We start from the raw sequence: 15,939 nt of genomic DNA, 5'->3' as shown, positions 1-15,939 counted from the left end.
CACATCAAAGACGACTTGCGGGTAAATAAATTCGAAATTATTCCGGATTTAATTTCAGAGCTTTCGAGAGTTTTCGTAAGAGGGGGGAGAAAAAGTGTGACAAACGTCGCTCAAATACTAACTGGAAAATATATCTCAGGGGCATTTATGACGCAGAGCTGTCAGAAAGGAATTCCGGATAATAAGCGGCTGTGCGCAGAGCAGCTAATTCATGTGAGAAGCTTCGTATACAGGAATTCTCCACCTGCTCACATTGACGTTTCATGAAGTTTCATGTGGCGAACCCAGAAACCACAGTTATGCAATAGTCGGCAACGACGTACAGCTAATGCCAGTTTTGTTCACGCTCCGAAATATTGGTATATTGGGTGCGTCTGAAAATGGCTTAGCCTAGGCTCTTCGAACGTTTTGACTTCAGATGAGAAAGCAACGTCCGTGTGTGTTTGATCGGATATTTCACCATCATCCGCAAGAGCTCATGATGTTTTGTTGTTGTTCCTGTAACCTTGTTTCCCGTTTTGCAGTTTGCGTGCTATACTGATATGTAAATTGCGCATCCTACTACTTTGCTGTACAGTTATTTAGAGTGTTTCATGCCCCTTTTTGATTGGTACGTTATGGTCCATTCTGAAAGTCCTTTGGTCGACATGGAATTTTCCATTCTCGTTGGGTATTATTTTCTTCAATATGATTGGTCCTTTGTTATCAAAGTCCCGTTTTCTATTGTCAGAATAACCGACTGCACGAGAGATAGAATGAATCCGAGATACGGGTATGCCCGCCATCTATAGAAGAACGCTGAAAAAGCAAGACATAATGTTCTAATCAGCCTACTTAAATTTAAATCCTCAATATTGCCTGAACCTACAGTGCCCACCTAGCCCACAAGCAGTATTGAGATACACGCAACTTCAAGAGGACACTCTGCAGCATTCAAAGGTTAACGCTGCCACACAAAGTATATGGTAACCTGTGTACCGGAAAAATTAAGCGCGGGTCGAACTAAATAAAGGAAAGGCGGTGGTCATACTACTCGCCAACAAATGGCACAAGATATTCACTTTGTACAGGCAAGAATAAAATAATGAACGAAAAATTCTACAAACCGATGGGACCACCAATCATGACATCGGAAATGACTGATGTAAATATGTTTTATCAGTAAAATGTGAAAAAATGACTTTAGGAAAACCCCGCCGATTTATTTGACCACAGCGAGAGCACTGAAAGATTGGAGTCCAAGACTTGGGCTCCCCAGACTTATATGGACTCCCAAAATGCACATAACAACAACACGTTTACAACCAATCGCTTCAGCCTCGGAGGCTACATTAGGAAACTACAGAAAGCGCCGTAGAGGTGGTGGAAATTTGTCATCGTTACTTCACCAATAAAAAGTTCAGGTTATTTTTATTAATGAACGAGGGCTGTTTAAGATAAAGAAGATAATATAACGCTTTCTCCCGATGTGAGCTCTTTGCTTGCATCAGAAGACCTGGATCCCGCCTAGACATTTGCAGCCACACTACTAATCATCCAACTTGAGATAAACAAGGCTCTATTCAAGCACACTGTATACCAAGTCAGCCCTGGATCACACATCAGAGAAAGGAAATTGTACAAATCCTGTAGGAAGTGAAATGAGGGCTCCACTACCTACATCTACCTGTCCTCGAGAGAAACAGATTCTCGCAAGTCACCAAAGCAATCAGAGAGCGATAGGGCTACGCAGAAGGGTGAGGGGAAATCGTTCACCCAAATGCGCAGTGAAGAAGTCTGTTTTACTGGGGACAAAAACACCTTGCATGGCAATTGCCCAGTACACGAATGAATGAGCAGTCGCCTGCCAAACTGCCACTAGCCATACGGAATATACCAAAATTTTGACACATGGACACAAGCAGCCTACCACAAGTAACTTTTACAAGCGACGTTTACATATATGTGCCGTTGTCATGTTCCATCAATAATTGTGCTAATTTACATGAACACTCGATACATCACAGCCTCAAGTTTATGAAAGTTACTCACATAAAGCCTTTCTAGATAAGGAACTGTTTACCTGCATTAGATTCCCGATGCCCCAGTCCGAGATCCGCCTAGCAGTTTCTCCTGCTTTGTTAGGGGTAATATAAAGTTCAAAGCTGATCTAGTGCAATGATATACCAAGTTTATGAAAGTTACTCACATAAAGCCTTTCTAGATAAGGAACTGTTTACCTGCATTAGATTCCCGATGCCCCAGTCCGCGATCCGCCTAGCAGTTTCTCCTGCTTTGTTAGGTGTAATATAAAGTTCAAAGCTGATCTAGTGCTAATGATATCCCAATTGGTATGTCGAGCGCTTCCCCGCGATTTACTTTGAGTTGACTTAAGAGGCGATGCCTTTGAGGGCCGTGATCGTAAAACGTGGGGATTTCACATGTTATTAGTCACCACTTACAGTCTCATTGGGCGTTGTTTTATTACAGATTCCCCCGAGGAGTCTTAAATTGCAGTATTTTTTGTCTGTCTTTGCAGACCAACGGTTAAAAATCTTGATGGCGTCTGTGTAGCCACATACTTCATAATTCGACGGTACTCATTGAAGCATCGGTTATTGAACGCTGTGCAGAGGAAGACTTCTTGCTGGTGCAAGAACTCAACACTTCAGGGGAACTGCATTTTTCTACGAATATCCAAGTTACCATTTGTCAAATGATGGGACTTTTGGAACATGGAATTTATCTTCTTTATCGACTAGTCAAAGGTCAACTAAGTCTCCCTCTTGTTTCCTACATTCTGTTTCACTTCGACATTTGGTGTGCCATGTTCAACGCCATTTTTGTAGCCTTGCACACTGTGGGCATATTAAAAGACAAAGTATCCATTGTATGGAAATTAGTTACACTGCCAATGGTTTACTTCTTCGTTAGAAGAATAGTGAAGCCAAATAAAATATATAAAAAATATATTTGCCAGGTTTCGAAATTATACAAGAATATTGCAAGTTAATGCATATTTTCTCATTGGGTTTATTCTCCTCAGTCTGTATAGAATATGAATCTAAAGCGAATTTTTTTCTTTCAATTCAAAAGTGCAATCTGCGCTATAATTTGACGCTAACTTATTCCCGGTATTGTATCTTAGGCACAAGGAAATTACACACAAGTACACACCTGGATACTCCCGGTCATACATGACAACCAAACGTCCACCTTACAACCTTGTTTTGTCAAGCAACTGTCAGTGGCTTCGCTGCACGCGAATTCCGGCGTGAACTACAAAAAAGGCTGCAGTCTTGAAAATAACTATCTAGACACGTAGATGTATTGACAAAAACCGACCACCTAAATGTTTTTGCACTTCCGCACATGACTCACAAGACGCTGTGGCTTCATAGTCAAGAATATCACGTGAACAATTAGGGAACCACAACACTATCATTCATTGGCCCGAGTATTGGACTATTCGGCTTTGATAAATTTGACGTTGGTTTTGTTCACAACACAACTGGGGAGCCCCTAATATACCACGAGTCACCGTTCATATTTTGTTGCTTATGTGAGTTATTTTTATTCATGTGATATTTTGTAATTTGAAGTAATTATTCATAATGCATGATTTGGTGACCACTTTCTGTAAGGACCAGAATAACTTGTTCTATTTAGTATACCGTTTGGTTAAACCTGATTACAATATACACACATTTGGGATCTTCTCGGAATACATGCAGTGTTATCGCATTTTACCAGTCACGCGCGCTTTCGGTAAAACCTGCCTTCACATGATGTCACCTCGACTAGTGGTGACATGTTTGCAACCGAAATGCTAAGCCCCTCGGATAGATTGACCACTATCGACCCAAACAGCAGTCTCTAGAACAATCGTTGAACACTATAGTGCCACAGCGCATTTTGAAAATCAAATAAAAATCCTTGCTAAACGTGAAAGTCTGTAGAATCCCCTTTGTTCCCTTGTATTCATTGACTTATTCATACATATATATATATATTGGAATATAAAAACGCTGATTCTGAATTTTGAGAGCCTGACTTCACATACCCGGCCTAATGCAATTCATGTCAGGGCACTATCGTTATTGTAATTCTACACCTATCGGGCAACCGTCACGAATTTTGTAAAGTCCGTATAAAGCAACCGCTGGATACATGTTTGGTGGAGAACTTGATAGGGTTTATGAAAAAGCCAGTTCACCACAAATTGGAAACAACCAGGTCAATCCAGTGATTGCTTCGTACCCTGTAACGTAGAACAGTGCGCGTTGTTCAATTTTTTTGCGATAGACTTATGGACGGTGAAGATGATAGCAAGCTATAATCCCGGACAACGCTCCGTCATTTATTGGCTAAATCATATATATATATATATATATATTGGCTGTATTGACTAGCGACTGAATATGATTTGATGAATCACTGTTTACCTAGGAATTATCCAGGAATTCGCCCTGGCTGGCTGAATCAGTGCTCCAACGAAGTCTTATAAAAAACTTGCATATAGAGCAAACGTTAGATAAAACCCACTGTAGACCATTGCGTCAACTAAACATTCGAGCTGCTTCGATGAGTAACTGGTCCGTCGTTTCATCAGGCAGTTTACGTATTTCCACATTACATTTATCCTACAGATCTGTTGAATCGCCTAATGCTAATTGTTCATCTCTAAATCTGAATGCTTGCACCGTGGGCAAAATCAATCTTTTTGGCAGAATTTTTTCAAAAACTTCTAACCTGTACTCCACGTGTGACGGTCAATCACATTAACGGTGGTATCACTACCTACCATTGAAAAATTAGGGTTTGACACTCAAATTTGATACCCCTCATTTAGCTACCGAGACATCGAAAGAAGTTTATGACCGCCTCGCAAAACATATTGGTTTTGGCCGCACTCGGTAGCCCAAAATCTAGAATTTTCCTTTTACATGCCTGCTTTGAGCGGCAGCTACAAAAGTGGCGAGTTGACTTGGTGACCTGAAATATTGATCACACGAATATTTTGCTGCTTTACAAATCTCAGTGTACAGCTTACACGTACGGGTTTCTACAAAGTTTGTCGAAGATTTGAAAAAAAAGAAACTACCATTGGTTAATCATACGGAATAATTCCGACGTCCGATTATGGAAGAAGGATATGCTCTAGGCAAAATCTTGAGATCGAAGTCGTTTTGTAATTGAAATCGAGGACGTACCAAAGTTATATAAAATTTGTGCACATGGACGCCATCACATATCCTCTGAACGCTGGGCTAAAAGCACGAATAAACATAGTTTAAACAACTTAAAATATTTTGGGGCACTCATGAATTCGTATAAGATTAAAAAAGTAATACAATTCCGTGCAGAAATATGGTTTCACAGTTACATGCTTTTCAAGAGACCTCAGGTATACGTATTGGTAGGGATGGTCGGATATGCAGAAACTCTTTGGTTTTGATTGTTGCATCGTTGTCGACATGGCGGCGCTAACCAGGATTTGGCTTGCGGAAGTCCCGGTTGCTTAGTAAACAAAAAACGTATGGCGTAGATTCCGGCAGTTTAATCACCAACTGATTAGCTGGATTGTGAGAATTTCTGCATGAGCACTCCCCCGTGGTTTGTCACAAACTTTTTCTGTGCTCCAGAGGATAGTGGAATAGATATCACTCATTCGGCAAGAGGTTGTGGCTGCGGTGCCTTATTCGGAATGAATGTGGAAAATCGGACCCCATATAGATATTCATGTTGAAATTTGAACAAGCATCGCAAAATATGTAAGTTAGTTAATCATAAAGCAACAGGAGAAACGTTGTTCAGACTGGAAAGATTTTGGAAAGTAATTCCAACACGCCGATAGTTTAGTGAATTAAAATGCCCGGATAAATTCGAGCAAACGTCGTGATTAGCAAAAATTTCATGACCAGTATAGTCTCAATTACAATAATAATGGCTGCAAAGTAATCGTGTGTCATCCTGAGAGCTGACAAAATCCGAAACGTTCACAAAAATAGCCTTAACAGATGATTTGGGTAAAGGAAATCTGCTCCAACTAAGACTGTTCCATATGAATCCAACATACCATCCACTATAGTGTGATCCAATCAATGTGACAGCGATACAAGCGATTTACTAAAAATGGATGGGTTCGATGAGCAAACTGGCCAATTCGAAGAAAAAAGCATTGAAAATACAATAAGATAGACGGAAATTTGACCCTTCTTCAAAATGACGTTCTGTTCCCACATGGGATGCTTAGGAAACCTGCCTGCATAGATTTCACTAGTCACGAGCACTTTATACTTCTGGGTCCCCTAACATCCGCCTGCGAAACAGATATATCTTGAACCAGATGAACTGGTATTTTTAACATAATCTAATTTTCATTCACACCACTTTGTCTGCTACTGGAAAGCACTGAAGAAAATTTGAACACAACGCTATAAAATGTGTTGGAAATCAGAAAATTGGGTATATTAATTGATGACTGTTTAATTAACTGTTGATTAATTTGTTGAGCTTGGTAGTGCGTCTGCAGACGTTTCGTTACCATTCGACTAGGTATCACTACTAAGCTGTTGAGTAGCTTGCACATAAATAGTTTCCGAGGAGCATCTCTGAGCTATAAATTGCTTGGCTGTCGTACAGCATCGCGTCTGGAGTCTCACTGATCCGATCGTGTTTTCTACGCTGCGTGAGGTCTGCAGTTGTTGCTTCCAATTACCCCAACATATGCCAACATTTTCGTCCATCATTTCTTCTTAACGAACAAAACAATCGAAAGAAGAAATGACGGCCATAAATCTCTGCATCTGTTCGAGCAACTTGATGCAAGAAATGGAAACTATAACACCACTCAGTGGACTTTCAATTGTGACGTTTATTAATAGTAGCTGAGCTTATATCTTAACAATGCCCTTTGCAAACTATATACCTACAGCCATGAAGAGGTGGTTAACCCACCGATTATTTTTCCTCAACTTGTGACGAAACATTTGCGAATTGATTTTTTTTACTTTGCTGGTCTTTAGGCCATTTAAAAATGCGCTTACGCTTAAGAGTGACATTTAACACTTTTAAATTTAAATTTAAATTTAATTTAAGTGATCATTATGATGTTCTGGTGGTTTCAAAATGCAAATACAATTGTTTGCTGGGCTTCGTACATCACGCGTCCCATACAGCGAAACATGCTTTGCATTTGTGAGTTTGCTCCCACATTCCTGATATTTATTCCATCATTTGTTTTGATGAATTTACCAACCTCTCTGACGATTCGAAGAAACAATCGATCATTTCAGTGACAAAATCATTCAATAACAGTATATCTGCTGGCGGCTAGGGAACAGGCTAGGAAAACTAGCAAAAAAATTACTGGATGCAAAAGAGACTGAAACGACGAGGTGCCCCGTTGAGTGGAACCAGATACTCCGCAAGTCAAGGTAATTTGTGTTTAAAAAATCCTTAGTGAAACGCTTGTTGCGCATCAAGGTTCGGTGAAATTGAATCTAGGTCATATGAGCGAATCGCACGACCACATGGTCATGTGAGTTCGACCAGACAAAACCTTGCATTAAGATTACCTCATCACAATTTGGTCAAGCTCACCTGTTTTGTGCACGAAATCCTAAGTTACGATGAAATGGAGCGATCAGCCCGAAGTGGTGGCACGGGTTAGATTTGTTGAAATGGCGAAACGAATCTTAGTTACTGGTATTAAACACAGAGTTTTGCGTTCACGTGTGGAAATGAAATAAAGAAACTCTGATGTAAGAAGCACACAAAACACGCACTATATCACATTTCCCTATTACGCGATCATGAATTAAGGTAGAGTAAACCATGAAAAATATGATGAATAAACTGAAATTGGACCGAGTATTATAAGCAGTCCGCTTTCCATGCTTTAGTCTGGTTAAGTCAAACACACTCGAGAACCCATGAGATTGTCTAAAACAGTTGAGTTCGTACTCAATTCACTATCAAGCACCAAGATTCAAGCCTGATTTTTCTCGTTGTCATCAATATCAGAAAAGCATGTTAAAAACTGTACGGCTAACCCCGATGTCATCGTTGACTTCGAAATTGTCGTGTCCTTCAAATTAGTGATGGCGCAAAACATAGATGATTTCGTATTGTATTACGGCTCCGGTTTACAGAGACGTGAACTTAGAGAAAAATAGTGTCAGAAAAAGCTGCCCTATGATGGTTTTGAGTAGAACCTGAAGAGGCTCATAGTGACGAAAACAAAGTTATAGTAAAGCAAAAGCGTTCCAACATACCATAAATATGGAATTTCGTGCTTCTTATTCCATGTTAATATAATTCTACGACATGCGTTGCAAACCAAATGTACCGCGGCCGTTTTATAAAAATATTCAGCACTGTGCTATTCGGATTGAGACTGGCAGCATGAGGGCTTTGTTACTCTGAAGCTCCTTTGACGCATTGCAAAAACACATCTGTACAAATTTTGAGAAACAAGGACTTCTGCTCATCTTCCGAAAGATTTTCATGTTTTATGTGCCATCATCACACGGCAACTTGAGCAGCAGGAAATCCATCCAAACCGGGGTAACTTATTCGTCTCCGAAAGCAGAAGCTGAGCAGCGTTGTATATCAGACAATCGCGGTAAAACCAAAACAATACCGAAATTTTAATTGGTTAGCGCATTCATTTACGACTATTTTTGGAAATCGCACTGTGATACATTCCACCTCACAGTTTTCAATTTGATTTGATTTGATTGACCAGTTCAACGAACTGCTGGTCGATTATTTGATCAACCCAACTGCGATATACAGTATTGTGTGCAACATACGTGTTTCCTAGTAATATCAATGCAAAGTCCCATATAAGTTCATTCGTACACAGATATTAGCGTAAAATCATACCTTGCCAAAAGAGAAAAGAGACCGAGTTATGGAGGGTAAATTAGAAGTTAAAATTTCTGCAGAGTAAATGACTTCAAATTCAGCATGTTGTGACATTTTCAGGTTTTTAATGTGATTACACATTAAACAGCGGTAGAACAAACGGGCACTCGTTTCTGCTTCACCATGAACGGAAGTTCGCGTGCATTCTCAGTACTAACAATTCGATAATCCCAATTCGCACCATGTAAATCGGACGAATATTAACCGCTCAAACAGTCACGTGCCTGTCTGCTCTATCGCTTTATTTGACCGCAAATTGGGTTTCAGTGCAACTGATTTGCTGACCACATTGGAGTATGCAAAATTAACTAACAGTGTCTATTGAAGAAAGACCTTGAAATTTGTATGGAGTTCGCATATAAAATGCAGTTTGCGATGGCATAAAGCAAAATGTTTCGGCTCCAATATTTCAGTTTTCAAGCCATTGTAATCTGTTTCTTCGGTGAGCACTGAGTTTTACTTAAGTCTTGCTGCTATTTTGCCCGAATCATTCCATATTCTTGACATATTTGCATTACATCCATAGTTGCGGAAATCAACAGTAACCCGGTAGTTGAACAAGATGCTTACACTAAATGCACAGGTAAGTCTTTGTTCAATTCATCAACCAAACTCGCCATGTGGCTCTCACTAATTAGGTTTTCGTCACAAAGATAATGTATGAAAACAAAAATAACTGATTAGCGCAAGTGCCGGTGTAGGGAATTGAGAAGCTGCTATTGACAACAGTTTCCATAATTTCCTGCGGAATTAATTTTGCAAGTAAAACGTGGTGTTGGTCACAGCGTATGTGTAGCTGTGCGCAAAATATATGGAGCTTGAATAGTAGACGCCCCTTTGCGATAGTTTTGCAAACTGGTATTGCTTCATTTTCCCATTAGTACAATGCAATATGGAACCAGGTACAAGTAAGCTCCTCTGCGTTTCATCTGAGACCTCTTGAATGTTTTCATCATGAATTTCCATTTTATTTTGGTAACATTCGCCCAATGAACACAATAGTTTGCAGTGGAACCTGATGAACATGTGAGAAGGAGTTGTTTTGCTTTACGAGCGGCTTACCACCATTAAATTAACCGTTAAATGTTCATCTACGTGGTTGGCCTAAACGACCGTTGAGAAACTCAGTGCACTGTTACCGTCATTTTTTAAACTGACAGCTGTATCACCAAAACATAATAACTTGCAATTTTAGAGAGTGGCCGAATGCCACACACTGTTATTCGATAGCGAAAATTGGTGAAATTAAATGTGAATTTTTAAGAGATGTTCGGCTGACTTAAAGAAATTACACTCTACTGGAGATACTCTGAGTAGTAGTGAGCTGCTACTTCGGCAGGTGGACTTGTGTCCACGCTCGCATTAGGTTTTTAAACCACTAACCCCAGTATTCTCGAGTGATCTGATATCCTCTCAAATCAACTACAACCTCCCGGTTTGAAGAACATGCCTAGCAAACAGTCCTCTTTCACTATAGGACTTGTTCCGAATACTGCTAACAAAGCAGCCAATGGAACAGTTTGAAGATGAAGTTGAAGCGGTTAACAATCGTGCCTGACTTCCCAGCTCCCTGGGTTCACTCTTTTCCTACCCAAATCCTGGTGTGCTGCATTAGTATATTTTGAGTTGCTTGCCCCGAAAACGTTCGAAATAAATTTCTAACTCTATGCTTGCGTCAATAAATAACAGAAGATTCTCAATGACAAATTTGAAGGAATAATACAATCGAGGGGTTTAATAAGAGGCTGAACCGTCAAACGCAATCCCGTAAATTCACCTTCTTGTACAACGTATATTGCGCGCCCTTGTTTCCCAAAGTTCCCACTGATGAGAAAGATTTCAATTGTGTTGGTAAGTCAGTTTCCTCCGAATCGCGCTTTACCCATTCCTTCTGATGAATTTGTTCGGGCATTGTGAGATAATCGGACGTTGGTATACGCACATACTGACGGCATACACAGACAGCTGACGTACATTAATCTTACACCAACCGATACGTTCGAGATGACTCTTTGTACAGGGATTTGAGAATTCTCAGCTGTGATTACGCCGAACAAAGTGAATAGTAATTATTTCCGAATTACACCTAACTTACTCTAAACTCTAATAACCTCCACACTTTCTCGGCTTCTCTCGCATCCACTGACGTTTATTATAACCGTGTCTAGCATCGATTGTTCCTCGCATGCACACATCGTGAAAAGTTTCTGCACCTTTACACCCTCATATTTTCTCACATTTATATATCTTTCAAGTAAGCTTCGTAATTACGGCTTAGTTTGCCGCAATTTGGAAAACACTCTGGCAAACAGTACCTAAGCGTCACGATTTTACTTAAATTGTAGAATTGGGTTAATCATCACTAGTTACTATATTTTAATATTTTAGGGGAGTGCCTCGGGAGCATCCAGAGATACTGCGAGGGTAAGCTTCGTTAAAGCATTTGATTTCACTCTAGATAAAGCCGTTTCAAAGAAATTGTCATGAAGTCCTCAAGCGGACGGCCCGTCTGCAAACACATTTTCGGCAAACAGCTTGTTTTGCAACTTTGGCACTTGCCTGTAATATCAGCACCTTAGGTTTGTCCATGAATAACTCGAGAGTCTTGCGTTTGAAGCAGATTTTTCATTTTGTTTACAAATATGAAATTAAATGTCACCGCAACGTCCTCAAGGTAGGTGAGATTTCGTTACACAGCTAGTCGGTAAAAATTGAAAGCGGTAATCAGGGCTGTTTCCAAACACCTTATCTACAAACGACATAACATAGAGTGCGTACGCTGCCCGGTTAAGCATTTTTTGACCCTGGGATTCTGATCATCAGACTTCTTCCATATAATTAATAGGATACTGACTATGAGTGTTTGTAAAATATTAGGTGACAAGTCGACCGTTTTCCTTAGCCTTTGTATTTCAGTGAGCCCATAAACAAGATGAAATGAGCAAAATAAACTTATCCAATCCTTAATCATGCTATGAATACGGACTACCCGTTTATTGATTAACATTTATCTTTATAACCCGGGCTGGTATCTGTCCGGGCGCTCGCAATAAATTATTAAATAAAACGTCACGGGTTTTGTTTATCCAAAATAATTTACAGTTTTTTTCATTCTCTTTGTTGGTATATGTAAATCAATTTTTATACCAAATGCAGACTGGGCTTTGCAAGATAATGAGGAATGGAAAAGTGAGTAATGCCACGCGATTAGTGTAAACATGTTGGAAATGTTTTCGGTTCTTCGCTCATTGAGATCAAAAATTAATCAGCAGTTTTTTATTTAGAAATGTAACCGTAAAATTTCTAAATTCATGAGTAATTTTGCTAGAATTTCATTAATCACAAATGTATCTGCTCCTACCTCGTGCGCTCATGTGTGCATCCAAATTCACAAATCAAACAAGAGTGTATCGGAGGTGCTCGACGTGGAAATACGTTTTGTCTTTCAACAGAAGTTTGTAGCACCTTCAAGATCCCAGCAAGTAAGTACCAATATTGCAAAATGTTGTGAAATTCAAACGTTATAATTTGAGACCCTTGGCTTATGGTGAATCCGGTCAAAAATTATTGCCCCAATGTCGGGCATCCGTAATTTAATATTTTCAGTTGTTTGAAAAGATGATTAATAACTGTGAGTTTATATTTTACGTCAAGTGTGCCAATCGGGTTCATCAAAATGTACTGCAAACACATGTGTTAAGCTACAATGGCAGGGCAGTATACTTTTTATCTCGAGGCTCAGAAAAACCGACAAAGAAACCGACCGTCAGGCCATTAAAAATTAATTAGCTAATAGTTGGCGCATTTTAGAAATTGTAGAATTAGTAATAACAGATAACAGTGAGTCGAATATTAAGATTGCCTGAAATTCAGTCATCATATAATTCGCACTTGTTTGCCCCAAATAAGCCACGAAGTAATTCTCTTCAACTATTTCGCACCAATCAGATTAGGTTCTTTTGCCAATTGGATTTCGATATTTTCCGATACCCGAGAACGGCTTACTTGTTGAAATAATTAGCAGGCAATTTTTTCACTTCATTTCTGTTTATTTGATATGAATCTCAAGTGCAGCATAGCAATCCTGTTGTCAAGAGATCTGGCTAGTAAGCTCGGTGAGCTTCTCAAGTGCGCTAACTTAAGAGTCTGATACACAAACAGCGTGACAAATGATACTGTCTTCATTCTGTCTCGTACTACATGACGTCTTCATCCAATTAAATTAGAATAGTGAATTTCTAATGTCATCTGAAGCCTCTGTTGTTTCCTCTCTTCAGAATGTCATTTAGACAAATTTGACTCTTAATGCTGGTGAATACATTATGTATCTCAATTGATAGTTTTTGTTTAGAGCTTCCAAATTCACTTCTCTCCCGGCAGTTCCGGAAATTATTACAGGTGATTTGGCGCACCACGAGAAACATAGAATTAGCCAGCGCCCAATCCAGCAACACACGCAATTCCACATATGTAAGGGTTTCGGAATAATCCCGGAAACATTGAATGAGTCTCCCCCTCTTCTGAATTTAAATGGCTCTATGTTGGAAAGATTGCCCTTGAATTGGTTCATCCCGTTGGAAGTAGCACATTAAACACATTGATGACATTAATGAACAGGACCTCAGGCACAATGGCTGTGAGGGCTCATCGTGTTAAATCTGAAGTAAATCAGTCAATATATAAAGCTTCCACGGAGAGACAGCATAATATATATTTTGCGCACGACCACACGCAACAGTTGGTCCATAACAAACGCTGATCAAACCAGACGTGTTAGACCAATCAGATTTTTTAGAATATTTTTCGACTTATTTGGTATGTTTAGTGATAACAAACACGAAACTCCTAACTTCAGGGCGTCGAATGAATGAACGAATCCGAGATCCGGGGATGGCCGCCATCTATAGAAGAACGCTGAAAAAGCAAGACATAATGTTCTAATCAGCCTACTTAAATTTAAATCCTCAATATTGCCTGAACCTACAGTGCCCACCTAGCCCACAAGCAGTATTGAGATACACGCAACTTCAAGAGGACACTCTGCAGCATTCAAAGGTTAACGCTGCCACACAAAGTATATGGTAACCTGTGTACCGGAAAAATTAAGCGCGGGTCGAACTAAATAAAGGAAAGGCGATGGTCATACTACTCGCCAACAAATGGCACAAGATATTCACTTTGTACAGGCAAGAATAAAACAATGAACGAAAAATTCTACAAACCGATGGGACCACCAATCACGACATCGACCAAAGTAAATATGTTGTATCAGTAAACTATGAAAAAATGACTTTAGGAAAACTCCGCCGATTTATGTGACCACAGCGAGAACACTAGAGGATTGGAGTCCAAGACTTGGGCTCCCCAGACTTATATGGACTCCCAAAATGCACATAACAACAACAGGCTTACAACCAATCATTTCAGCCTCAGAGGCTACATTAGGAAGCTACAGGAAGCGCCGCAGAGGTGGTTGCCATTTGTCATCGTTACTTCACCAATAAACAATTCCGGTTACTTTTATTAATGAACGAGGACTGTTTAAGATAAAGAAGATAATATAACGCTTTCTCCCGATGTGAGCTCTTTGCTTGCATCAGAAGACCTGGAGTTCGCCTGGTCGTTTGCAGGCACAATACTAAGATTACCTTCAGAAGCGGCGCAGCATATGCATGACTATGGAAATCACAAGAAAAACTACGGGTGTAAACACAGGATTTTCGATTTATGCATTTGTTACACAAAATATAAAGGAACAGTTCGTACCTCCGGACACAAACCTGGAGACACGGATTCGCTAGACAAATGACACTATTGCAATCATCCAATGAATGAAACTGAAATGAAAATGTTGAATATTAGAAATGGTTACTTAACGGAGATGAGAAACAATGGAATACTCAAGTTCGTACATATTTTGAAAACAGGGAGTTCAAAACAGACATCTGTGGAATAAAATTTCCGCAGGAATGTAGCACGTCCATATGTAATAATGAACTTCCACAATAATCATCCAATTTGAGACAAACAAGGCTGCATTCATGCAGACTGAGTACCAAGTTAGCCCAGTGGATCACACATCAGAGAAAGGAAATTGTACAAATCCTGTAGGAAGTGAAATGAGGGCTCCACTACCTACATCTACCTGTCCTCGAGAGAAACAGATTCTCGCAAGTCACCAAAGCAATCAGAGAGCGATAGGGCTACGCAGAAGGGTGAGGGGAAATCGTTCACCCAAATGCGCAGTGAAGAAGTCTGTTTTACTGGGGACAAAACACTTTGCATGGCAATTGCGCAGTACACGAATGGATCAGAAGTCGTCTGTCAAACTGTCACTAGCCCTACGCAATATACCAAAATTTTGACCATGGACACAGACACATGGACACAAGCAGCCTACCACAAGTAACTTTTACAAGCGACGTTTACATATATGTGCCGTTGTCATGTTCCATCAATAATTGTGCTAATTTACATGAACACTCGATACATCACAGCCTCAAGTTTATGAAAGTTACTCACATAAAGCCTTTCTAGATAAGGAACTGTTCACCTGCATTAGGTTCCCGACGCCCCATTCTGATGTTCGCCTAGCAGATTCTTCTGCTTTGTTAGGTGTAATGGAAAGTTCAAAGCTGACCTAGTGCTAATGATATCCCATTTGATATGTCGTGCGCTACCCCAAGATTTACCTTGAGTTGACTTAAGAGGTGAGGACCGTGGTCGGATAACGTGGGTTTCCACATGTTATTAGAAACCACTTCCAGGCACATTGAACTTTGATTCAATACACATTTCGGAACACTCATAAATGACTGTATTTTTGTTTGTTAATTGTTTGGTCAATTGACATTGTGCAAAGGAAAGGCCGTTTTCTGTCGCACGAACTCAACATCTCAAGGGAACTTCTCTAGATCGCAGATATGAGTTATCATTTTCCGAAGGATATGACACGTGAAGCAATTTCTAAGCCAGAGAAACTATTTTGATTCTGCCGTATAAATTTGCTCCAGGTTTTGAGATAAT

The 15,939-nt window shown here is 39.9% G+C and overlaps 1 protein-coding gene across 1 annotated transcript in view; it reads right to left on the bottom strand.

Annotated features, from left to right (window-relative positions):
- Window positions 1-581: 581 nt before the first annotated feature.
- The window catches only part of T265_05429 (hypothetical protein), a gene marked incomplete at both ends in the record, with an annotated part of 73,453 nt that continues 58,095 nt past the window's right edge, over window positions 582-15,939 (bottom strand). Inside the window, one exon of the mRNA XM_009170436.1 lies at window positions 582-785. Coding sequence (XP_009168700.1) covers window positions 582-785 — 204 coding nt within the window. The remainder of the gene's footprint in view (window positions 786-15,939) is intronic.

This window comes from Opisthorchis viverrini (genome assembly GCF_000715545.1).
Source record: "Opisthorchis viverrini unplaced genomic scaffold opera_v5_103, whole genome shotgun sequence".
Taxonomy (NCBI): domain Eukaryota; kingdom Metazoa; phylum Platyhelminthes; class Trematoda; order Opisthorchiida; family Opisthorchiidae; genus Opisthorchis; species Opisthorchis viverrini.
Note: the sequence above shows the minus strand (reverse complement) of the source record. Positions and strands in the feature narration are given on the sequence as shown.